The sequence below is a fragment of the Xenopus tropicalis genome, chromosome 6 (genome assembly GCF_000004195.4).
Source record: "Xenopus tropicalis strain Nigerian chromosome 6, UCB_Xtro_10.0, whole genome shotgun sequence".
NCBI classification, from domain to species: domain Eukaryota; kingdom Metazoa; phylum Chordata; class Amphibia; order Anura; family Pipidae; genus Xenopus; species Xenopus tropicalis.
The window spans coordinates 19,530,944-19,557,144 of NC_030682.2; the positions used below are offsets into that span (position 1 = coordinate 19,530,944).

Below are 26,201 nucleotides of genomic sequence, written 5' to 3' on the forward strand. Positions count from 1 at the left end.
TGGATGGGGGTCCCACCAATAGCAGCCTTAAACTGGCCATATAGGCACCAATATAATGATTTCATATGATTTTATGACCATGTGTGGGCTCTGAATTATTGTCCTAACATTTTTTGTACCATGGTGATCGGTTGTTTAGTTGATCGGGCAAGTTAGAAAATTTAGGTTGGATAACGATAAAATCTGCGCATGTATTGCATATCTGATGATATCCTTGGGGGGGCTACAATGCATTTCTGTGACGTCACTTTCGTACGATTGTTGTCTGGCAATTATTAATGGTCAGAATGTCCTCTGATTTGTCATTTTTAGGGCTTTAATCCTACAAGTAAAATCTAAATGTGCATGGCCACCTTAAGAGGGCTAGGAGTTGGTCCCTACGGCACAGATAGACTATCATGGTTTCCTTTCAAACTGTGGAATCAGGTATGTCTGTGGAAAACAAAATGACATTTATATTTATTCCTAGAAGACTGTGTTTACGCAGCGTTTCTACAAAAGCCCAAATGAGTGAGCTCATTGCAAAAAGGTGGGGTATATTTTCCCTTTAAAAACTGCTAGTGTGGGAGCGAATCTGTCCCATTTCTCTTTGCAAAAAATTTGTGGAACTGTTGGAAAATCTGTGGAATAGCGACAATTTTTTCTTACATGCGAGACTTTTTCTCAATGCATTGAAGTCAAAGAGTCAAAAGAGTTTTTTCTCTCTCTACTAATTATTTTATGCACGACAAATTTTTCTTACATGTCCAACTTTTTTCTCATTCCAAATTCATTAAAGTCAAAGTTTTTTCTCTGCCAATTTTTTCGTTGCCGCAAATTTTTTGATCCATGCCTGCCAAAATAATTTGCTCATGTCTAGTTTCTGCACTTTGCCCTGCGCTTCAAGTCAGAATTGTATTCATGATGGGTGGGTGGCAGCCCGTATGCACCCCTCTACTCCTGCCCCCCAATGTGTGCATCATTCAAACATACAAGTTAGGGAGCGCTGCAGACTGCAATGGAGCCCTGTACTTAATGCCTGCCCTGTGGCAATTTTATGGCCCTTTGTGCTCCCTCCAGGGAAACAGCAAATAACAAGGGTTCTGCTTGGATTACACCCAAAAGAGCTTTGGTGTAATCCGAGGAAGTATCTTGGCTTATTACCCCCCAACAATAAGTCTGTGTAAATGGTGCCCTACTTGAGGCCCCAAGGGTAATGGCGCTTGTGACATAAGCAATCATTTACTTTCCCCAGGGCGTACCCCTTACTGCTCATCTAATGAGCCCTATTGCCTGAGGGAATGTTGCTCCTGGCGCCAGATAAGAAGGCTCAGGCGGGCCGTGTAGTAACAGCCATTGCTTTCTGTAAATGTATAAAGGAGTCATTCACTTTCCCCAGGACGCTCCTCTTAGTGCCAGGGGCAATTCTCATCCCTGCAATGCTGCCCCCCAGCAATTACCTTTTCTGCACTGAAGGGGCAATGAATGAAAAGAAAGACATTTATATAATGTTTTGATTGTAACAAAGCCTTTAGGACAGAGCAATATCCGGATACACATGCAATGTCAGCTTGCATAGACTGACGGGGAGAACCCTAATGGTGTATCGGGGTACCACTATGTTATCTGTAGCAAATACTATTTACAATACTTCTGCAATAAACTCTCCAGGGCAGTGGGTTGTTACTGATTATGACAAACTGCTGTTAACATAATAGTTTAATGCATTGCTAGAAAGTCACCCAGTGAAATTGGTATTAATTGCCCTTCCTTTGCTCTGCTGTTGGTTTAATACATTTCAGACAATATACAGTGTACAAGCATTAGTGTTGCATATAATACCATGTTTTTTTATCGCTATTAGGTTTCCGGCAAATTTATGAAAACCTATGGCCCTTTTCAGTAATTCCATAAATGTTATCCCAACTGTCTCACAAACAGGGTTAATTGATTATGGCAGCTATTAATTTACATTCGGAGCCTGGAACAGACTTTTGCTTAAAAACCACTCTGATATTTATTGACTGAGACAATTACACGCCTTTCATGTAGAACAGACTTTGCTAGAATACAGCTATATGATATGGCCAAAAGTATGTGGACACCCCTTCTAATGAGTCAAACTGGTTATTAAAGCCACAACCATCATTGCCATTATATTACCACTACATGTTGTAATGGCATTCGTGACAATTCTGTGTTTGTGGCAACAGTTTAGGGAAGATCCTTTCCTATTTCAGCAGAATAATAACCCCATGCACATAGTAAGCTCCATACAGAATGGGTTTGCAGAGATGGGATTGGCCTGCACGGACCCCTCACCCCACTGAGTATAAACAGGGTCATACTGGGGGGTGCAGGGCCCACTGGTGTTTCTGCCTCAGGGGACCCTGCACCCCCCAAAGGTTCCCCCGCCATGGCCTTCACACCCCCTGCAGGGTCCCCCACCACCCGTCCGACCCCCTCCCCTGGGTGCAAGTAATTTAAACCTTCATTGTGTCAGGGAAGGGAGGCCAGTGGCTCAGGGGAGCGTCCGGCAGGGATTGGGTCAGGGCTGGGGCCAACTGGGTTTTTTCCCGGTCCGACCCTGTCTATAAACCCCACAATCACTGCCCAATCTCTAACATATTATAGGAAGCAAAACCCACCTAGTGGAAAGTATAAGCTATCACAGCAGCAAAGGTAGGAACAATATTAATACCCTCGGTTATCGAATAAGGCGTTGGTGTCCTTATACTTTTGGCCGTATAAAGGTTTATCTACTATGCCCCCAGATACATAGTGCTGGAGCACTAACCCCCCATATGTAATAAAAGACACTAAGTTTGCCCAGGAGCAGTAACACATAGCAACCAATATGTTCACTTTTAAACAGGTGACCAGTAAATGCTTCCTGCTGATTGGTTTCTATGAATTACTGCTCCTGGGCAAACTTAATGCCTTTTATTACATAAGCTCCTAAAAGACCAAAAGTGCATCCCTGTCACACACTTGTCATAAAGTCTAACAGTACTGAGTTATAAAAAAAAAAAGCATCATGGAACCCAATAGCCATTCTACCTTTGAAACGACGAATATATATCTATATATATATATATAGATATATAGATATATATATTTTTTTTCCTGTAATCATCCATACACCTGCTATTCTTCCCTGTTCTTACCATTTACCTTTATATTATATAACTCAGATTCATAAATAGCTGTATTTCATAAACACTTTAATCATTTCTGATCCTTCTGTGTCGATATCTACAGGAACGAATTCTGGGCAAAACACAACATGTGTAGTGTTTGCCCCTATGACATATAGAGGCGATGCCGTTCCAAGCTCCTGCATTTGTACATGAGGGCCTGTAACACCTGCTCCTTAGATTTGCACCATATGGCACGCGTTATTCTTTAAACTGCGGCAATTATCCAACTGTGCCGAATTAAAAAGAAAAAAAATGACTCTTATGCAAACTTATGTCTCTTAAGGGGATTGTGTTCTTTCTTAGACAGACTCTGAACCTAATGGAACACTCTTTAACATAAAACCCAGAAAGGAAGAAAGTTAAAATAACAGAATGAACAGTGAAATACAATGGCGCTCAGCAATGATACGATCAAGTCGCCAGTAGCTCTTAAGGGAATTCATTAAAGGGGAAGAAGGTTTTCGTTACTCTGTGCCCTTGCGCTTATTGGCCTCCATTGTCACAAAGCAGAGTCAGATGCTGATCTATAGTGCAGGGTTTTCTATATTACTCACACTTTGCTTTATATATTTAATAGCTCTATGTGTGGACAAAAAAAGGCAAAAGCATCAGGGTGGGATTTTTTTTCCTAAACTGTAAAATTATTTTTATCTTCAGAAGAAGAAGAGACCTTCTCAGCACAGTGTCAGATGGATGAGGTTTATTAGCCTTCGATAGAATCAGTGTCCCCTAAATAAAGGCTTAAGGAGAAAAGGGAATGACTGTGGGTTGAGCCTCTTCTTCTGCTTCCAGGATAAAGGGAAGAGTCTTGCACATTCAGCCAAAACAGTTATATTGTCTTTCTTTACTGCCAATTCAATTGTGCAAAGTGCAGTTTGGATGCAAATTGTATGTTATTTACCCATACTGAAGTGGTTTCCAGCTTAATCATAGCCAGGGGCAGGCCAGGCTCACCAGGCGCCCTAGGCAACCCGGTCAGCCACCTCGCCCCTGCAAGTCATTGCCCCCACCGAGTAATGACAACCGGCAGGGGCAAGAGAACGGAGTGCGGCAAGGGGTAGGCAGGAGAGGTTCCTGCCTGGTGCCCCCCAATCATTGCCCCCTAGGCAGCTGCCTCTTCTGCCTACCCCTAGTTCCAGCCCTGATCATAGCCACACTCCCCATTGCCCCAATATCAGTTATACCGGATGCGTCAAAACAGCCGCAAACAGCATCTAGCTTTTTCACAGTGGGGGTTAGTGCGAATTTTTTCACCAGGTGTGGATTCAAAGTGAAATTCCACATTTCACCATTAGCAATTTTTTTTTTTTGCGAAACTGCGGCAAACATTAAGCACAGAAAAAATGTTGCAGAGACAAAAAAAAGTCTCCAAGACAAAAATGTTGCTGAGACAAAAAAGTAAAAAAAAAGTCACTGCAAAAAAACATACCCACTGACTTTATTGATTTTGGAGTAGGAAAAAAAAGTAGAACATAAAAAATGCCACCCATGTAAATAAAAAAAAGTTGCCAATTGATATGTTTCACTAATATTTTTCCGTAGAGGGGTAGAAGATGGGTTGGGGGCACTTGCGTACCTTCCCCCACCTGCCTCTGATGAATACAGAGATGCGGAACACAGGCAGCGCTGCATTCATCAGGAAGAAGCAGGTTTCAGCACTCCAAAAACACGGTGAATTGAATTGCTCCCATTTTTTGTACTTTGTACTCAGCCCTGCACATAATAAATTACCCCTTATGGGCAGGGGCGTTGCTTCCATGAATCTTGCCTTAGGAAGCAATGCCCCATGGGTTTCCAGGGTAGGGTTGCCACCTGTCTGGTTTTGACCTGAACAGCTCAGTTTTCGGAAGGAAAATTAGGAAAATCGGACAGGACTCACTGAGATTGACACAGTGATCACCCAATTGCTGATTGCTGCGTCATAGCCCCGCCTCTTCCCTGCACCTGTGACATCATGGCCCTGTCTTTTCCCCACCCCGTGATGTCACTGCCTGCCCGGCAATAAATACCAGCAGAGGTGGCAACCCTATACCCGATACTCTCATTTACTGAGTGCAGCAAGGTGAGGGTGGGCCCTGGTGCCCTGAAACACTCCTGCAGGAGTACTATCCAGATATTCATTCTTGTTGCTGTTATTCATTTCATTGTTATAATTGCATCAGGCTAAACATAGCTAATTACGGTGGTTTCCATGGGCATAATGGGCAAAATTAGGTTAGGGTTTTGTTAAAATAAAATGGCCGGTTTTATGGTATTTAGAGCAGTGGGTGCAACTTGGCACAGGTCAAACACCCCAAAGGTCAGTTCTTATGAAGCTATTTATCAATTTTTATGTATGTGAATTTTAAAGTTTTATTCTACTTTGAATAAACTCACAATTTAAAAAAACTTGAATGTTTGTGTATTTATTAAAAAAATCCAAATGTCTAAAACTCAATCAAAAAGAAACCTTCAAAAATCTCATAGTGAAAAAAAGGCTTGAATTTTGCCCAGGAAAACTCCTATTGACTTTTACATGAAACCGCAAGCTTTCAGATGCCGAAGTTTTACATTCAAGTTTTTTGCACATTTGAGTTTTTGACCCATAATTCACATATTGGGAGTTTTAGGGCAAATATATTTTCAAACATTGATAACTCACCCCTTAGTGTTAAAGATCAACAACAAGGAAAGGCAGAGAGTGTGCCAATCACCTTAGCAAATGTTTTCTATATCCAGATATCAAAAAGATTATTGTGCATATCCCAGCATTAAGATAATAATGTTTCTGCGGAAACTCCACGGCGAGCGCGTTGATCTTCCGAAAGCTTTCAATTGAGTTACTTTCCTCAAATGCAATTTTGGAATAAAGAAGGAGTTTCGGCATATTGCGAGTCCCAGTTGTGCTCTTCACAAAATGATTCATTGAGTGAATGAGAATGAGCTTATCATACCCATTTACCCAAATTAACCGCCGAACTGCAACTGGGAAGCCTCCGGCCTCCTATCCAATGAGCTGCCATATTGTATCAGAACAAGAACATGTTAAATCATTTCTAATATATTCCATCACGGCACGGCGATTAGTGCTAAGTAATACCATAGTGAGTTTTTTTACACTTTAAAGGAAAATCTTTTTGGGGTAATATGCAACCGTTCTGTATTTGAGCGTTCCATATTTTTAATTTGCCACGGGAATATTAATTAATGGCTGTGCTCTGCTGAGGCTGAAATGCTGTTTATATTGAGAGAGATGGATTAATATGGGAAGGAGATTAGAAAAAAAAACAATCTGTAAGCTGGTCAGAGGCAGTTAGGGTGACCTTGATGCTTCCCAAATGAAAAACTGCTTGTCAGAATGATATCAATATTCTTCATTGTAGGATAGTAAAGTACGAGGAGTGGTATTTATCAGGTGATGCAGATGGGGGGAAGATTTACTTCGGTCGGTTTGGAATCCTTGTCAGGGGAGAATTAAAGGGAAATAATGATGGGCGAGTGATTAATATTATGAGGGATTCAAATTGGGAATAATGGACTGCCTGGAAAATCCATATGGATATTAAAGTTATAATAGCTGGGATGTTATAGAATTGATCAAGTATTTCAATAAAGGGTCCTAATATAGAGTTTGATGGTGTCTTTGATTAGCCTTGAAATGGGGAAAAAATCATTCTTTCTTTTAATCCTGTGAGGACCAGTGCCAGGCCAAGACGTGCTGATGCCCTCAGGGTCAGACTGAGGTGCACGGGGTCCACTGGGGCTATTACACCTGGGGGCCCCCACACACCTTCAGACAGGCCTGGATATGTGGCGAGGCCACAAAGGCCTGGGTCTAGGGTAGCACAACTTTAGGGGAGGCATGCCTCGAATACGGAGCACTGGGAACAGGACACGCATTGCTTATTGTCCCCACACATACATGACTCGGGGGGGGGGGATAATGAGGGTGGCCTCTGGGTCCCTTCATTACAAATCTGACGCTGCCTTCAGGGACCCTGCCTGCCCACTCACCCACCACCAGCCCCTTCCCCCCCCCAATGTGCATACCTTATACTTTACTGTGACTGGGGGAGGGAGGGCAGCAGGGGAGCGATGGCAGTGGGGAGCAGCAGATGGGAATATGGTCTGGGTTGGCACGGCCCACCAGGCTTTTTTCCTAGTGTCCCGCTGGCCCAGTCTGACCCTGGACACCCTAGGCTACCCGGCCAACAATGTCTCCTCCCAGCATGTTCATGTTTGAATGAGTGTGTGCAACAAGCAGATGTTTCCTTAACATGGATGAGGGACAAGGGCCTGGACGAGGGGTAGGCAGTAGAATAGGTATGTGCCTAGTGGCCCCCCTGCCATTGTGTCTCTTCTGCCTACCCCTCTGCCTACCCCTTGTTCTGACCCTGGGGAGGCAAAGGCCTCATTGTATGGTTCCCTTATGTATTTATACATTGTGATCATACTCCTCACTTCTCCATCATTCAGATCTTCTCCCCTTGTCTCTATCCTTCCAGCCACTGGCTTATAGCCCATCTCTGCCAACGATGAACTATACACACTGCATATGTGAAGCATGGTACCTGGATGGTGGTAATAATAATAATAATAATAATCTTTCTTTACTTATTGCTGCAATTTCAGCCTTTAGACTGGAATATAATAATACTTCAGTCTGTGCTTTCTGCACCTTTAATTTCTAAAAACTAAGATTATTAACAATTCCAGAGGATTAACTGTTCTTTTAAATATTTAGACAAAAAAATCCTAGGGGAGAATATATTTTGAAGCTGAGAAGTTGCACTCTGAAACGTGTATTAAAGGATCAGTATAATATCTCTAACTACTGGTTCTGCCATTTTTATTTTATATACATTTTGTAGAATAACTTTCACATTAATGCCACAGGCACATCATCATTATTTCTTGTGTTTATAAAAACATCAACATAACATACCTTTCAGTATTTCACCAGAACCCAGCCAGCCATGCCATGTTGCACCCAGACACTCCTGGGTCAGCTGAACCCTACTCACTGTTCTGTTAAGGTGGCCATACGCGGTAAGATTAGCTCGCTGGTGATAGGTCACCAATATGCCTTGGGTGGGCTATGTGGTGCTAATGCAATCGGCTCTAGGGCCAAACGATCACATTACAATGACAGAGATACAAAAAGTCAAAGTGAGGACCACATGAATGAGCCAATGAGGTACTTGATCCGACAGAAATATTAAGTCTGTCCTATCGACATCTGCCCAATTTTTGGCCAGATAATGGTTGGGAAGGCCTGTCGGAAAGTCCCATACACATGCAGATAAGTTGCTGAATCGGTCTTAAGGGCCATAATTGGCAGCTTGAATCTGCTGAGTACAGTATGGTGTATTTAATCCTATCCCCTCTGAGGTTCATGATTCAGGACTTTCCACCATATTCAATTTTTCTCCAAGTAAAACCTGCCTAATATCTACTTGAAATATGGCATTGGAGAGTTTATATGAAGGGGTGGTTCACCTTTATGTTTACCTTTAGTATGTTATAGAATGTGAAATTCCTAGCAACTTTGCAATTGGTCTTCATTATTTTTTTTTATAGTTTTTGAATTATTTGCCTTCTACTTCTATATCTTTCTGGCTTTCAAATGGGGGTCACTGACCCAGGCAACTATAAAACTATTGCTCTGTGAGCTTACAATTATATTTTTTTTGTTACTTTTTATTATTTTCTTTCTATTTAGTTCCTCTCCTATTCATATTCTCCTCCCTCAGGCAGTAGGCCTGGTTGCTAAGGTAAACAAGAACCTAGCAACCCGATCGCCGGTGAAAGCCAATTGAAAAATTGTCTCTGAATATCAGTGTCTACATCAGGGATCCCCAACCTTTTTTTACCTGTGAGCCACATTCAAATGTAAAAAGACTTGGGGAGCAATACAAACATAATACATGTTCCTGGGGTGCCGAATAAGGACTCTTATTGACTATTTGGTAGCCCCTATATGGACTGGAAGCCTACAGGAGATTCTGTTTGGCAATACATCTGTTTTTTTGCAAACTTGCCCCCAAGCCAGTAAATCAAAAATAAGCACCTGTTGAAAGGCCACTGGGAGCAACATCCAAGGGGTTGGGGAGCAACATGTTGCCCCTGAGCCACTGGTTGGAGATCACTGGTCTATATCATACTAAAAGTTAATCTGAAGGTGAACAACTGTTTTAATGGTCCCGATATTTATTTATTATTGTATTCTTCAAGCATATTCATATAAGATAGGAAGAAACCAGGTTTTCCACACAGTATCTGACAAGACAACTTCCTAGGCCTCCCTGCTGCCAAAACCCATTAAAACATAATATTTATCCCCATCAGAGGTCTAGAGGGTTCCCTAATGCTTCTGAGAACCAGGGCCACCTCAACGTCCTCACTGTGGCTAGTTCTATCCTTGAACTTCAAAGAGTGTTTACTTTCTCTTGAAAATAACTTGCTTGACTGTATTTTGAATTACAAATCACTCTTCCACAATGTTACGCAGCAGAAATATTTTGGGCAAGGGAACTGCAAAACATACGGTATTGTACTGAACTTTCCTCGCAGTTGAGTTCATCAAAACACTTGAGGCTGTTTCTGTCATGACCAAAAGCGGGAGAAATATAACTGGCTTAGAATTAGTGTGCCTGGATCAAATGACTACGTGCTTTCTTTTGGTGTAAAGAATTAACCCCCTTTGAAATGTACTGTAGGTCGTGTACATGAACATGGCACTTCCATAAGGTATATGTACAGCTGGTATGCTATGGCAAGCATTGAAGGGGTTACAAGCCTAATAATATGATACATAGATGGCTATATTTATTATGATAATGGTTTATGGAGTTACAATGGCTCCATGTTATATATTAGTTTGGACAAATTATTATTATTTATTATTATTATTAGGGCAATTCACTCCAGTGATTGGCATGTACTGCCACTGTGTACAGTTAATCCCATGAATTTTGGGTAGGTGGGATGTGGCCCAATGAATAGTTGGTATCTGTACCAGATGACCAAAGGAACTCCACCCAACAACCACTAGTTGCCAGAACTCATTGCATGACAGTTGCAGCTATGAATGCCACCATGGTCATGCCTTTATTAAGTGTTGAATAGACCTAATGGCAGCACCTCAGGAGAAGGTAAGATGTAAAACCCCACTATGATATTTAAAGCATTAAATACACAGAAGTGGAATTACTCATCATATGAGGCCTCTACATTCAGCCTGGGAGGGTAGGTCAGAGTGTATGGGTTGAGTATAAACAGCAGAGCAGGGTATTTAGCAGCACAATTACCAAATTCACATTCAACCTATTATAAACATCTAAAGGATAGTAATGACAATAATAGGATTCACAAGTGCGGGGATGAAATACTGGAGTATTGGAATATTCTATAATGCCCTTTAAAAATGAGGTGTGCATACACAAACCCAGCTCAGACACTTTGGTCCATTTCAGACTTTCTGACTAGCCCTGGGTGCATTTCCTTTTCCTACTTGGGAGGAAACCTGGACAGATAAACCCCCCCATGCAAGCAGATTGCTAATCAGTCATTCTATCACTATATGGAACGTACTGTGAAGAATAACAACAACCAAAAAATTCCGATATGATCCATAGAAAATGTAGTTGCTAAAAATGCTGCCAGTCTTTTTGCCATTGTCAACCAGGGCCGGATTTGTCTTTGGTGCGCCCCGAGGCCGCCCCTGTGGGAGTCCCCCATGCGCATGCGCGAACGCGCACCCCAGTGCGCATGCGCAAACGCGCCCCCGGTGCGCATGTGCAAGCGCGCCCCCAGTGCGCATGCGCAAAGCGCTACCTCCCCATTGCGCATGCGCAAAGCGCCAGCGCATGCGCGAACGCTCTTTTTAACTCCCATACGGAGCAGTGGGGAGAGGTCCCGACTGCTCTGTATGGGAGCAAAATTAAAAAATGTTCTTGCGGCGGGGCGGCATGCCGCCCCTAAACTTCTGCCGCCCTAGGCCCGGGCCTGTTGTCAACAACAAGAGGTCCCCTGCACTCACTCATTATCAATATAAATAGGACATTGAGACATTGTCCCCACTCCTTTAAAGGGGAACTACACCCAAACACAACTTAAGCCTTTTTAAAAGCAAGCATAATTTGCAATATACATCAATTAAAAAATATGCAGCCTTTTCAAGATATTTAATGTAATAATATGGGTTGGAACAGTTCCCTAAGCCCCGCCCCCTGTTCCCCTACTGATCTGGCTGGCTACTTTGTGACTCAAATAAAATGTAACAGTAGTCGCCTGTTCTCAGCCTGCCTTCAGCCTGCATCCTCCCAATCCCACAATTCCCTGCACACGTGATGTCAATATGGAAAGTAACATCACAGTGCAATGCATCATGGGTTATATAGTTCCTGCATGCTGTCTGTAAGCTGTGGAGAAGTTGTCACAATTTACAACATCAGTGTTTTAGTCCCTCCTCCCCTGCCAGGATTTCAAATGATGCAGAAAAAGAAGAGCTGTTTGGCAGCTGGATTTCAGCATATAAAAATGGTATTTATTCATACTTTTTGAAGCAATATATTACAGTGATAGTTTTATAAGGGGTTTTCGTGTTGTGTGGGGCTCAGAACCCTGAGTTCCCCTTTAACTGTAAGCCACAATATGTCGCAGTACCAAGCCTTGATATACTCTCTAATGCAGGGGTTCCCAACCTTCCTTACTCGAGAGCCACAGTCAAATGTAAAAAGACTTGGAGAGCAACACAAGCACCATAAAAGTTCATGGAGGAGCCAAATATGGGCTGTGATTGGCTATTAGGGGCCTCTATGCACCCTATCAGCTTACAGGGGGCTTTATTTGGTAGGAAATCTTGTTTTTATGCAACCAAAACTTGCCCCCAAGTCAGGAATTCAAAAATAACTACCTGGTTTGGGGGCACTGAGAGCAACATCCAAGGGGTTGGGGAGCAACATGTTGCCCCTAAGCCACTGGTTGGGGATCACTGCCCTAATGTTTGATTGAGACTCAAAGAAGTCTATGGCAAGGGAATACCAATAGCAGAGACCCGGTTACAGTATTTACAGACAGCAAGGCTGCTGCGTATTCTCCTTCAAGCAATTAAAATACAGCTTTTTTAATTAAAACAAGAAGTTTTTTTTGCTTTTTGTAAAACGTACAGGGTTAAATAAAGAAGCCATCGCGTCCCTTCATCACCGCGAGAGATGAACTCATTGACTTCTACAATTAGTTACTGTGAATCAAAGCCGATTCCCTCTCCCGTAACCATAATTATAATAATGAGACGCCGTTAAAGTTTAAAAAAAAGTTTCTGGCTTTTCGTTAGAGAAAAAAAAAAAAGAAAGAAACAGATTTAAGGACTAAGGGAATCCGCAACACATTTTCATTATTCATGAGCGCCGACTGTTGGCGTTGGAAACAGGTGGCATTGACACAGAACGGTGAGGGCCATTTTTCACCGTAATGCAGCATCAGGCATTCTGTAAGCTAATCATATAACGAGCGATGGAACGGCTCGGCATTCAGATTATTCCTCCCGCCTTAAGATAAATGGGAATGGAAGCCGGAGTTCCGCTTCTGTAGCGTGCTTCTTATTGCTGGCAACAGCGAGTGGCATTATTGTTGCTGCTAAAGCTATTTGTTTCCAGACAACAATCTCTCTAAAATCTATTCTGTAGTTAAAATGGAAAGCCACTCAGCTGTGCGTATTTGCTAATGGGATAGGTTGCGCCGTTTTGGTGAGACGCAGCATAATAGAGCTTGTCAGGTCTGAGCACAAATCAGCATTCCGTGAGTAATGGCAGAATTATTATTATCTTTCCTAACCGGTTGTCTGTTTATTTACCCGTTGGATTTCCACAGTGCGTCGCCGAGACCTCTTGTACTCGTCGGGGTCAGAGATACTGTGTTATTTAAGTAATGGCTTTACAATAGATACTTAACAGATCACTGGCAGCCATTTATTTGTGTTGTTTGTGCTGGGCTAATGTTATAACTGCCATCAAGCTGGGAATCGCCGCGCGCGCCGTTATAATTATTTGAATGCAATTAAGGTCTATTCACTGGGTTTTTTGGAGAAATGTAGATTGTACTGTTCATATCTGACAAGAAATTAAACCAGATGGCCTTGACGGGCAGATATTGGGCATTTGTCACTGAAAAGGCATTTGGACATACAAGGGAACCAAATGATGACCTATTATCAGGGCCCAATGGCCTTTCCCTGAATTGTAGTCCAGACCAAGGGGGAAGCTGAGTTCAGAAAATCTGCTATGCAGTAACCAAGGGGTTAAGCAAGTCTCTTCAAGCAAAAGGTCATGGCAATCAACATGGTAAAGAACAAAGCAAAAAGTTAAGAACCAGTAGATCAAGCCAAAATAGGGATTTAAATGCACCCAGGATATTCCAAGGGAAAGGCCTATGATGGGTATTGAACCCAGGTCTTCAGGATCTTTTTATTTTGAATTTTCACCTGAAATGCCTTGTGATGCCATCACCTGGTGCTGCATCGATATGCGACGTGCCAACGTAACATCAGGCCACCCCCTGAAAAAAAATCTTAGGAGGGGCCCAGCATGTAACGCAAGCACTACCCTATTTCCCTCATGTCCTCCCTCCCCGCCCGCTAGTTCTCAAGTAGGAGACCAGTGAGGAGTGGGGGTTCTATTAAGCTATAGAGGTGGAAGACATAGTATAGTATAGTTATACCACTTGAGCTCAATCACATATTGATATCTTGATCCTCATCAGCCAAGAACGTCATCTGTCCATGTATGGGGTCTATAGCTGACAGTATTGGATTCCCCCCTAGGTAATAAAATCATTAGCACAACAGCCCAATATTATGGGAGACAGGACTAAACCAAAAGTGCCATAGAAGCATGCTAGGAAACATTCAACCATTCCCAGGGCAAGGGCTGCTCTCTGCATCTACCACTGATTAACACTCTGACTTGAGATACAGAGCACAGTGCTATTGGCCTCAAGGCACCCCTACCAGGCTGAAAGCAAAGTGCTCTCCCGCACCCTGTCCCATGTCCCACCCACCACCTTCCCATATATATATATACAGTGCTGGCAAGCGCCACTGGCGTGGGTGCAACATGTGAATTGTCTAGGAAAAAGTGGCAACTTGCAAAAAACAAGCATGCTTTGTGCTTATTTATTGCCGTTTGCACCTTGCCCTGTTGTAATAAAATCCCTGTGGGTTTTATAGTAATAACCAGTGATCAGTGACTATGAATGGTTTTTCTTTTCTTGGAATTAACAGCTCCATAAGAGCAGAAGCAATTTGCATTCTTGCTTTAGGGGCATCTTTATTAATATTGGAGACAAACATCACCAGTGGTGTTGCCCACACAAGATCTTTGCTTTTGTTTTCTAACTTGTTCGTGACCATTCAAATCTAACTGCTGATTGGTTGCTGTGGGCAACATCACCGTTGATGTTTGTCACCAATGTTAATAAATACACCCCGTAGCGTATACTGCAGCACAAAAACAAAATGATTGCTGTTGGGAACAGTTTTTTTCTCACTATAGCAAATGTAGCTCAATCAAAGTATTGCATGTCTGTGTTGTAAAGCTCATAAAGTGCAAACCTTTACTCCTACAAAAACAACGTTCACATTGTCTTACACAGAAATAACTATAAACATTATAGAGTGTTGGACTAGACAAAGTATCCCATCTCACCTGTGGCAAATGGTTACATTTACTTCTGTTGGGTATGTGAGTGGTCAGGCGAATGTTAAAAAGGTCCTGTAGTGCATTCTGGGCTGCTTGGGCCTTTGCTAGCTTCTTGCTACGTCCTGAGCCTTCAAATGTCCTCCCATCAACCCTCATCGCCATCACAAAACGCTTGATATGCTGCTTCTCCACAGTCTCCGAGAGGCAGACGTACCTCAGCCCAGGTCGCAGTTCATTTAGCATCACCACTGGGTTCTTCTCTCTCTCAGCCGGGGATGCCATTTTGTGCTTGTTTTGTTTAGCATGGCCCATTAAATCCAATGTATGGCAGACTAATCTCCCATGCCGATATGCACTAGAAAGCAGTTCATTATTAACTGGGCTATAGCCTGAGAAATGCTCTCTCTGGGTAGATGGTTCAAATTCCTTGAACAGCGTGTCTGGAAAATCTGCCTGGTCAGATGTGAAGTCAGTCGATGGGCTGATACAGTTTCCCATTGCAAAGTGGGCCTGGCAAGCGTTTGGGAACTGTACGAAGGATTTTAAAGCCAGCTCAGCCGCCCTCATCTTTGCTTTCTTTTTTGTAGGCCCAGTTCCCTCAAAGGTGAGCCCATTTACTTCCACGGCTACAGAAAATACTGGAGCATGAACAGGCCCAGTCTGGGAGACAAATCTATACTGCAAATCTGGCTTTAGCTCATGGAGCTGGACAAGGGCGTTTTTGGGAGTTACGGACCATGAAAGTTTCTTCAAGATGATTTGCAGCTTACAGAAATGGGCTCCATTTCCTTCCTCCAGAGGTCTTTTCCGTTTCATTCTGGGGGGTCCTACCTTGGGTCGGTCACTTGATGACAAAGTGTGATCATCTCTGTTGCCTATATTTCGGTTTTCCTTTACTTCTGTACTGCTTGTGCCTATGAAAAGAAGAAAAAAACGAGTGTCTGAGTAATAAGTAAAAGACAGTAATAACAATAAGTAAAAGACACTTAGATTGTAAGCTCTACGGGGCAGAGACCTCCTTCCTACTGTGTCTCATACCACATGGCACTTACTCCCTGTGTATTTATACTTATTTATTCTATTTATTATAACACTTGTCCCCCCTGTGTGTAATTAAGTATATTGTAAGATTGTACAGCGCTGCGTACCCTTGTGGCGCTTTATAAATAAAGATATACATACATACATACATACAGCAGGATATATTGCATTTAATCACACTTTTAGGCACATAGCCATTCTTTAGAAGTTAAAGCCTCACACAAATATTTGCCCATTTAGTTTTTGTCACCCCGAATGGGGTTCACTGAAGGAACCCCGTAACAATTGAGCATCCAGTTAAACAGGGGTTCTATGAGTGATGTGCATTAGTTTTAGTAAGAAAGAAGTCAATTACAGAGGGATGGTGGGGTCAGGTGTCTTAACCGGGAAGGGGTGGTTATTGCCTAAATGTAATTGTAAACTACCCACACTTTGACAGTTTGACTACACACATACATTACTTTATTACAGTTAAATTGTCAAGTAGCAGAATGAATGATCAGATCTCAGGAAAAGTTTGGCAATATAACACTTTTTAGGTTGATCCATGCAATCCAAGCTCATTGGGTCTTGGCCCATCAAGTTATTACTTTAAAAAACATGTAAATACAGTGAAATACTATTAAAGATAGACAACTTTATAGTTTTAAAGATGGAGAAAGGGGCAACATTGCAATTAAAGGAGAAGGAAAGGTAAAAACTAAGTAAGCTTTATCAGAAAGGCCTATGTAAATACAGCCATAAGCACTCACAGAAACGCTGCACTGAGTCCTCTATCAAAAGATTTGTTGTCTCTTAGTTTTCCTGTGCCAGAGACACGCAGCTCTCTCCTCTCCTGCTCTCCTCAAGAATGCTAAGAACTCACTCCACCCCCCCCCCCTTGGAATGTGTTATCTGAGCCAATCAGCAGGAAGCTTCCTCATAGTCTTACCAACTGAGCATGTACACGGGTCTTGGTTTCGGTGCAGGAGCGTGGCATTATGGGAACTTTCTTTACAGAGCTCAGAGTTTATTTTTTCCTTCTGATCATCTGAATGGGAGAAATATGGGGAGACTTAAGGGCACTATTGAGAGAACTGAAGGTATGCCTGCAGCTTGAGATTAACTCTTTATTAGCCTTTCCTTCTCCTTTAAACCTGTCCATGACAGTTTGTATTGCTTTAAAGTGACTCCATATAGGTCTCCTGTTGGCTCAACTCCTCTGGAAGTGGATGTTCACCCCCCCTACACTTCTATACTCTCCTCACACACAATGGGTACATTACCCTGGGCGGTGCTCTGAAAAAAGAATTTCAACCAGGGGACTGGGTGCAACATAAACATGAAAAGGGTGTTCTTTTGGAACATGGCTACCTGGCCTTAAATAGCGTTCCTAATGGGTAGTGACTCTTAGGGGCTGATTTACTAACCCACGAATCCGACCCGAATTGGAAAAGTTCCGACTTGAAAACGAACATTTTGCGACTTTTTCGTATTTGTTGCGATTTTTTCGGCTTCTTTACGAATTTTTCGTTACCAATACGATTTTTGCGTAAAAACGCGAGTTTTTCGTAGCCATTACGAAAGTTGCGTAAAAAGTTGCGTTTTTTGCGTAGCGTTAAAACTTACGCGAAAAGTTGCGCCTTTTTCGTAGCGTTAAAAGTTAAATGGTGCAAAGTTTCGCGTAAGTTTTAACGCTACGAAAAAAGCGCAACTTTTTGCGCAAGTTTTAACGCTACGAAAAATCGCCAGATTTTACGCAACTTTCGTAATGGCTACGAAAAACTCGCGTTTTTACGCAAAAATTGTATTGGTAACGAAAAATTCGTAAAGAAGCCGAAAAAATCGCAACAAATACGAAAAAATCGCAAAATACCGATCATTACGAAAAAAACGCAATCGGACTCATTTCGACCCGTTCGTGGGTTAGTAAATGTGCCCCTTAGGGTTGGACCGGGCCGCCGGGAAAAATCCAGGTTGGCCCCGGCTCTAGTGGGCCCCAGCGGCCCAGACCCAACCCTTGCCAGCGCTCCTCCCCTGACGCATTAAATGTACATACTTAGGGGAGGACGTCAGGTGGAGGGCCCAGCGAGGGGGATTAGGGGGGCCCCTTTGGGGGGTGCGGGGTTAGGGGACGTGGGGGTACCTGCAGGGCCCTAGACCCAACCCTTGCCAGCGCTCCTCCCCTGACGCATTAAATGTACATACTTAGGGGAGGACGTCAGGTGGGGGGCCCTGCGAGGGGGATTAGGGGGGCCCCTTTGGGGGGTGCGGGGTTAGGGGACGTGGGGGTACCTGCAGGGCCCTAGACCCAACCCTTGCCAGCGCTCCTCCCCTGACGCATTAAATGTACATACTTAGGGGAGGACGTCAGGTGGGGGGCCCAGCGAGGGGGATATGGGGGGGCCCTGTGGGGGGTGCGGGGTTAGGGGACGCGGGGGTACCTGCAGGGCCCCTGGGGCGGGAGCCCCAGTGGGCCCTTCACCCCCAGTCCAACCCTGGTGACTCCCTCCACCAGAACAGGAAGTGTGTAAGTGTTGGAAAAGAGCATGGCCATCATGAACACAATCATTTTAATCATAGATGTTGCAAAAGTGGAAAAAAAAGTTCATTTTTCCTCCAGTTATCAAGCTCTGTGCCCTCCTGCTGTTGCTAAAGTATAGCTACCTCAGAAACCCTTTGCCATTTCCAAGGTCATACATTTCCCATTCAAGGTCGTGTTTTATTCCAATGTATTAAGTTGAGTTAGAACTCAAGGGTCAGCTGACCAGTTCATTACCGGAAGGCACGCTCTGGGAATTAGCCAGGTATATCACCACAGTGGTTAATACAATTTATTACCTTGAACACATTAATCAAAGGGAGGCCAGCATAGATATTCCTATTAATGAACCGGGGATGCTATTATACATTAAAAAAAACTGTACTAAGTAAAGATTTTTCTTTGCTCGTGAAGGTTAATGAAAACGAATCTTGCCGGCTGCAGAAAGCAGCGCCTGCCCCCTACATTACAGCACGGGTTAATTACCGCTTATCATGGATACCTACTGTGCATAACAAAAGGTCAGTTTTGCTCTGCTGGGTTTAAAGAGATAAAAAAAATAATATGAAGAATTATTTGTTAATCAACATTGGCATTTTCTATTTATTTCGCTACAGAAATAAAAATCGAAGCAAGGAGAAATACTGAAGTAAATGCGTTCTCTAGGTGGAACAAAAGAAAATAAATGGCATTTTCGCTTTACTGAAACGTTCACGTGTCCTGGAATTTAAATATACAGGGAAGAGATAAAAACCCTTTATACTGTTTTGTCTCTTATGTTTATACAAGTCTAAAATAGACATTCGTTTTTGTCTTTGTTATTTTCAAGTTTGCCCTGTCTGTTGTGGAGTTCCTTGAAGAACCAAACAGGAATATATTTTCTAATGTGCTGGATGTAGGGCTTTCATTTCACATATACATACAGTATCTTGGCAGGGAGATCTGTTAACTTTTGAATTGGGAATTTGATTGACTATAGGTTGTCCTAGCCCTAGTAGTGTTTAAAGGTGGTTGATCCTTATGGATAATTAGTGCTTTCATTGTCTACAGGTTGGTCTTACCCTCTGAATGTTTGATGCTTTTATTTACCTCAGCTTGGTCCAACCTTAGTACCAACTCTTTAGTGCTGCCATTGACTACAGGCTGGTCTGACCTTAGGACTCTTTAGTGCTGCCCTTGACTTTAGGTTGGTCTGACCTTAGGACTCTTTAGTGCTGCCATTGACTACAGGTTGGTCTGACCTTAGGACTCTTTAGTGCTGCCATTGACTACAGGCTGGTCTGACCTTAGGACTCTTTAGTGCTGCCCTTGACTTTAGGTTGGTCTGACCTTAGGACTCTTTAGTGCTGCCATTGACTACAGGTTGGTCTGACCTTAGGACTCTTTAGTGCTGCCCTTGACTTCAGGTTGGTCTGACCTTAGGACTCTTTAGTGCTGCCCTTGACTTCAGGTTGGTCTGACCTTATGACTCTTTAGTGCTGCCTTTGACTACAGGTTGGTCTGACCTTATGACTCTTTAGTGCTGCCCTTGACTTCAGGTTGGTCTGACCTTATGACTCTTTAGTGGTGCCACTGACTACAGGTTGGTCTGACCTTATGACTCTTTAGTGCTGCCATTGACTTCTAACCTTTTGACTGTTCAATGCTTATATATACTACAGGTTGGTCTAACCTTATGACTCTTTAGTGCTGCCATTGGCTACAGGTTGATCTAATCTTTTGACTGTTCCATGCTTTTATTTGCTACAGGTGGGTCTGACCGTATGACTCTTTAGTGCTGCCATTGACTGTTGGTAGGTCTAAGCTTATGACTGTTTTGTGCTGCCATTGACTACAGCTAGGAAATCCTTTTGACTGTATTGTGCGTTTATTTACTACAAGTTATTCTAACCTTTTGACTGTTTAGTGCTGCCACTGACTACAGGTTGATGTAACCTTTTGACTGTTCCATGCTTTTATTTACTACAGGTTAGACTAACCTTATGATTCTTAATGCTGCCATAGACTACAGGTTAGTCTAACCTTTTGACTGTTTAGTGCTGTCATTGACTAGAGGTCTAGCTTAATAAATGCTAAGTGCTGTCAAAAATGTCACCTTTTCAGGCTGTAAGGGGAGAGATGTCAGCTTCCCCGGATCGAAACTAAGGTAGTTTTTACCCAAGTTCTATTCTGCCCAGACCATGTTTGTTCCACCCACACCACAATACATTCTGCCCAGACCATGCCCCACATTGTGGATATAAATACTGGTGCCTCCTGGGCAATTCGGGGAGAGTTGACAGTAATTGGCTATAGGTTGTGAGTAGAAATGAAAAAATAGATGTCATAGAGACCTTCATTTCAGTGGATATGTGTGTGTTTCCTTGATAATTCTGCTGTATTGCATCCCTGCTTTGTAAAGTATATTATTACATTTTAGAGTCTGTGGCTCAGCAAGAGAAGTGATATGTACAAGACTAATGTGAGGATAATATCAAAGAGGTGGCTATTACATAGCTCAAAATCATAGTGGAAAATGTACCAGAAGAAGGTCTCTCTTAAATCACATAGTTAGTTGAGCTACTCTTAAGGTCATCTGCCCTTCTAAAGGAAAGCAACTCAACAGTCAACAGTGGCCATGAAAACTGTCACAACTATCAATGTTTCCAATACTCTGAGCTGACCCCTGTGAAGCGAGGGGGAGGGGGGCTCAGCCAAAAGTCTAGTTATTTACCCTATTAGATACAGCTAAAACCCTACTTGAAAATAATATAGGGTTTGATTTGGGGTAAAAACATATTTGCTGTCCTAGATATGCTTTGGACTATGGATGAATAACTGGGACATTTATGTTCTTTTCTCTGATCCATAGTTGGACCTATAAAGCAGTGGTGTAACTATAGAGGAAGTTGTGGACGTGGGGGGGCGGGGCAGGGGGGGTCTGTTTCCTCTATAGCTTTAGTGAACCCCCTCCCCACCGTTATCCTACCTGAAAGCTATCTGGGAGAAGCGGAGATGTGAGGGAGGGGCAGGTGGGGAGTTGGGATGTGAGGGGTGGGCAGGGAAGGGGGACATAAGGGGCAGGTGGGTATGGAATGGGAGGGGCGGGTAGTTATTATGTTGCATGCCAGGTCCCTTCAAGGATTCTTTTGCGGGAAGGCTGGCGCGGTCTAGGAACGCCACTGATACAAAGGGAACTTGATAGAAAAAAACCCCAACAACCATTCCATTATATGGCCCATAAATACATGAAATCCATTGTATACCGTCAAATAACTGCCTTTAATACTTGACTACAAATTATCAAACCTTTCTCATACCAAAATAAGGCTACAGTAACATCTCCAGGTCAGGTATGGAGGCTCTCGGTATATCAGAAAGGCTTGAGAAAATAAACTCTGGGCCCATCACTTGGGAAAGACCTATGTAAATATCAGGTTCAACAACAAAATCTGTAGCTGCTGTTGAACCTTTATCCTGTTGGTAGGATGCTGGCTGCTATTGACATGCAAGAAAAATTTCTATTACAAGAATAATATTTGGGAGTTGTTTTTACCAACCTGTTCTGGCTAAGTAGATCCTTCAAAGCCTGGAGACCCTTATGAGACGTGATCTCTGCCTTTATATAAAAAAGTGCTGTTTGTAAGCCTGGTACTTTTAATATTTGTAGTATTTTATTATTCTAATAAAGGTCTTTGCTCCGGGTCTATAAATAATCTGGTCTATACAGCTACGGATATCAGTTTCCATGACTCTGGGATCAATTTTAATTACATTACTTCATGTTTGGGTTGTTTTGTGTGATTTTTTTCATTAGCTGCAGTTTTTTAAGTTATTATGACACATAATTAAGTTTAACACTGATTTATTATTTTTAATATGCTTTAAATAGCTGGATTATAGCTAATAAGAAACAATACCAGACATCAATATCAGACAGCGGAATATCCATTTACAAGATGCTCATTTTTACTTGTAACATTTAGGCGCTTTAGAGAGGTTTTATGCAGAATGCTAAAAGAAATGGTGGGGAAATAGTGTGTAAATTCTATGAAATGCACAACAGGGCTTCTGCCCAAGTACAATTGCCCTCTGAAAGCAACATTTTTATGGTGTTTTGGCTCATCTCCACCTTGTGAACGGACTAAGGGTGAAGACACATGGAGCTACTTAGTTGCAGCTACTTGTCATGGCTACTAAACGCCAGAAAATCCCCTGCCATAGACAATACTGAAAATTGCCTCTGCTAAAACACACGTAGAGACAGTTATCCATAAATGATCAGCATTGTCTAGTAGGCGTGACAAGTAGCAGCTACTAGTAGCTCTGTGTGTCTTCACCCTAATAAGAGTGGAACAACAGTAGGAAAATAAAATGATGTAATAAAACTTGCAAAGTTTGCACTGGGTCTATGGGCCCCTTTAGAAGCAAGTCTACAGCTGGCCATACATTTAAAAATTGCCAAATGGTTGGATGTTTTCGTGATTTGCCCATCTTAAGGTTGGTAATATTGGGCTGGCAATGCAGTACAAGCAGGTCATTGGGATGAGGGCCACATGAACTAGCCAATGTGTTCCTCACCCCAATGGGATTTTTAAATCTGAGTGATATCTTTTTGGACAGATATTAGATGGGAAGTCCAGCTGCAGGGCCCCACACACCAGGGACAATAACCTGCCACCTTAACAGTTGGAATGACAGGATCATGACTAGGGGGATGAAGAGGACCTCGTAAAGGAGGTGAAAACAGTGACTTTTCTGTATTGTCGCACAAAAACAGTGACTTTTTCTTGTTGTGTCAAAAAAATTTCAAAACCTCTACAACCATGAAGCAAAGAAAGACCTTCCAGTTGTAAAAGGGACATCTGCCGTTGATCTCGACAGGTTTTAGATGCTATATTTTTGCTTTCAGATTTGTTGCAGTTTTGTCGCATACTAAAATTACTTTTTTTCCATGATGAAATCGTATTTTGGTGTAAGAAAACTTGAACTTTGCATTTGATCTTCATTTCTTATTATTTGTAGTGATTAGCAAATTTTCGGCACAATTCAGTATTTTACCATTGGCAAATTGTTTTGCGAAACTTCAGCACAATGTTGATGCAAAAAATTTGCGGTTGCATAAAAAAAAGGTACGGTCATGTCAAAAAAGGGTGTGGCCACATAAAAAAGGTGTGGTTGCCTAATTACAATCGTGTGCGTCAAAAAAGTTGCGCAGGGGTCCAAAGTACCTTAGCAACCAGGCAGTGGTTTAAATGACAGGTTGTTATATAAATAGGACAGGGGCTGAGTAGAAAGATAAGCAATAAAAAGCAACAGTAACAATAAAATTGTAGCCTCACAAAACAATTGATTTTTGTCTACCGGGGTCATTTGAAAGCTTGAAAGAGTCAGAAAAATAAGGCAAATACTTAAAAAAAACTATTAAAAATAAATAATGAAGACCAGTTGAAACATTGCTTAGAACTGGCCATTCTTTAAGATGGGAATAGTTAATATGAAGGTGAACTTCCCCTTTAATGTCAGACATAAAGGCTTATGAAATTCTTTGGGATTGTAGATTGTAAGCTCTTTTGGGCAGGGCTCTCTTCCCCTCTTGTATCGGTTACTGATTGCTTTATATGTTACTCTGTATGTCTCCTTGTAGATTGTAAGCTCTTTTGGGCAGGGCTCTCTTCACCTCTTGTATCGGTTACTGATTGCTTTATATGTTACTCTGTATGTCTCCTTGTAGATTGTAAGCTCTTTTGGGCAGGGCTCTCTTCACCTCTTGTATCGGTTACTGATTGCTTTATATGTTACTCTGTATGTCTCCTTGTAGATTGTAAGCTCTTTTGGGCAGGGCTCTCTTCACCTCTTGTATCGGTTACTGATTGCTTTATATGTTACTCTGTATGTCTCCTTGTAGATTGTAAGCTCTTTTGGGCAGGGCTCTCTTCACCTCTTGTATCGGTTACTGATTGCTTTATATGTTACTCTGTATGTCTCCTTGTAGATTGTAAGCTCTTTTGGGCAGGGCTCTCTTCACCTCTTGTATCGGTTACTGATTGCTTTATATGTTACTCTGTATGTCCAATGTATGAAACCCACTTATTGTACAGCGTTGCGGAATATGTTGGCGCTTTATAAATAAATGTTAATAATAACAATAATAATAATAATTATGAAAGCCATAAGGGCAAAGACACACAGGGTGATTAGTCGGAGCAACTTTTTAAAAACGTTGCAGCAACTAATTGGCATGCTGCAAACGTGACCGAGGTTTTTTTAAAATCACAGTGACTAAATGCCCTACGCGTCTTCACCCCAAAGAGCACTTCAAGTCAAGCTTTATTGTCATCACATCTGCATACAAAGTATACACACGAGGGTTACATCAGAATTCCAATCTCCCACTGCATAGCGCTAACCAAGGGCAACACTCTCTATGCCGTAATTATGTAAAGGTAATCTTCAGTCTCAAAATGGAAGGCCAATGAGACCACAAGTAAAGCAGCCAAGCAAGCCCGGATAAAATCCCCTTCTAATATGTAAGCTTGTGCCCAGTTATTAGCTGATTGGCAGAATCCAGGCTGAATGGCACACTGATTGAGCTGTGGAACATTCCCAGGAACCTATGATTAAGATAAGGTCCCTTATAGTAGGACTGTGGAAACTATTTTTGATTTGCAATATGTTATAATGCGCTCCGTGCTGTCTGGCTTAATAGGTTTTTGTACAGACTCAATTATCATGCATAATGAATGCAAAAACCCAATGAAATTCTCTCCCTCGCTCTTTTTGCAGTTTAGCAGGATTTTAATGATTATCTATTAGTCTTGAATGTTTTGCGTGGATCCCGAGCGCAATTAATTAAGAAATCTGAAGGGAGGATATTTGTGTTTGCAACCAAAATAATGTCTTCTTGTCAAGTTGGTTGGAAGTATTGTAAAGAAAATAAAATCTATTTATATTGGTTTTGTGCAGTTCTTTTAGCATGAAGTGGAGGTGCGGAATGCAAAAACACCAATAAAACATGAATAGGGCAGTATTGCACATAGATAATCTACTCTTTAGATCCAAGGGATGTTCTGAGTCCCAGTGCAAATGCTTTGTACTGTATCTTTCACTGGATGCAATGGACAGGCAATATGACTGGATATATATCACCCCACTGGCCAAAATTCTTTAATCTTTATTTCCTGTGTGTTTGTCCAATGGAAATATTGTGAGATTAATATATAATTAATTTCCTCTTATTTTGTTGTCCAACTAGCTTCTAATGAGGTGTTGATGGCTTATCCAGCAGCTTTAACCTTAATTAAGTCACCATTGTCTCAGGCTGGCTGGACACAACCTTCCTTGGATCAACCAGCATGAAAAGTAGTCCACACCAACATTAGAGATGGTTAAAGGGATACTATAGTTTATTTTCTTTCTAAATCAAATTATCAGACAAGTGTGATATTATACTACTCAATCTTCGACTCTTCAGGACAGAGGTTGCCATATTTTTTCAGTCCAAGCCCCACTTGAGGGTCCAGGCCCCCCTTGGAAGTTTAACCTTTGGTCAGAGAGCCCCCCATAGCTCATAATCAGTCACTGAATGATAATTTCCAGAATATATCAGACAGCAAATACATGCATCTGAAATCTCAACATAACTAAACTTCAAGCTGGGTTTTCAGGAGAGTAAATAGGCATTCACCCCAATTCTCACCTGGACAGGCCTCTGTAACTTAACTAGGACCTCCTGGGTCCTGGTACAGGACGTATGACCGGGGCCCCAACTCTTCCCCTGATGCTTGTTTTCTCTCTTCCAGA

The 26,201-nt window shown here is 42.2% G+C and overlaps 1 protein-coding gene across 2 annotated transcripts in view; it reads right to left on the minus strand.

Annotated features, from left to right (window-relative positions):
* The window catches only part of adarb2 (adenosine deaminase, RNA-specific, B2 (inactive)), a 401,728-nt gene that overhangs the window by 98,703 nt on the left and 276,824 nt on the right, over positions 1 to 26,201 (minus strand). For both annotated transcript variants that reach the window (XM_031903941.1, XM_031903942.1), the window contains exon 3: positions 14,864 to 15,771. In XM_031903941.1, coding sequence (XP_031759801.1) covers positions 14,864 to 15,771 — 908 coding nt within the window. The remainder of the gene's footprint in view (positions 1 to 14,863; positions 15,772 to 26,201) is intronic.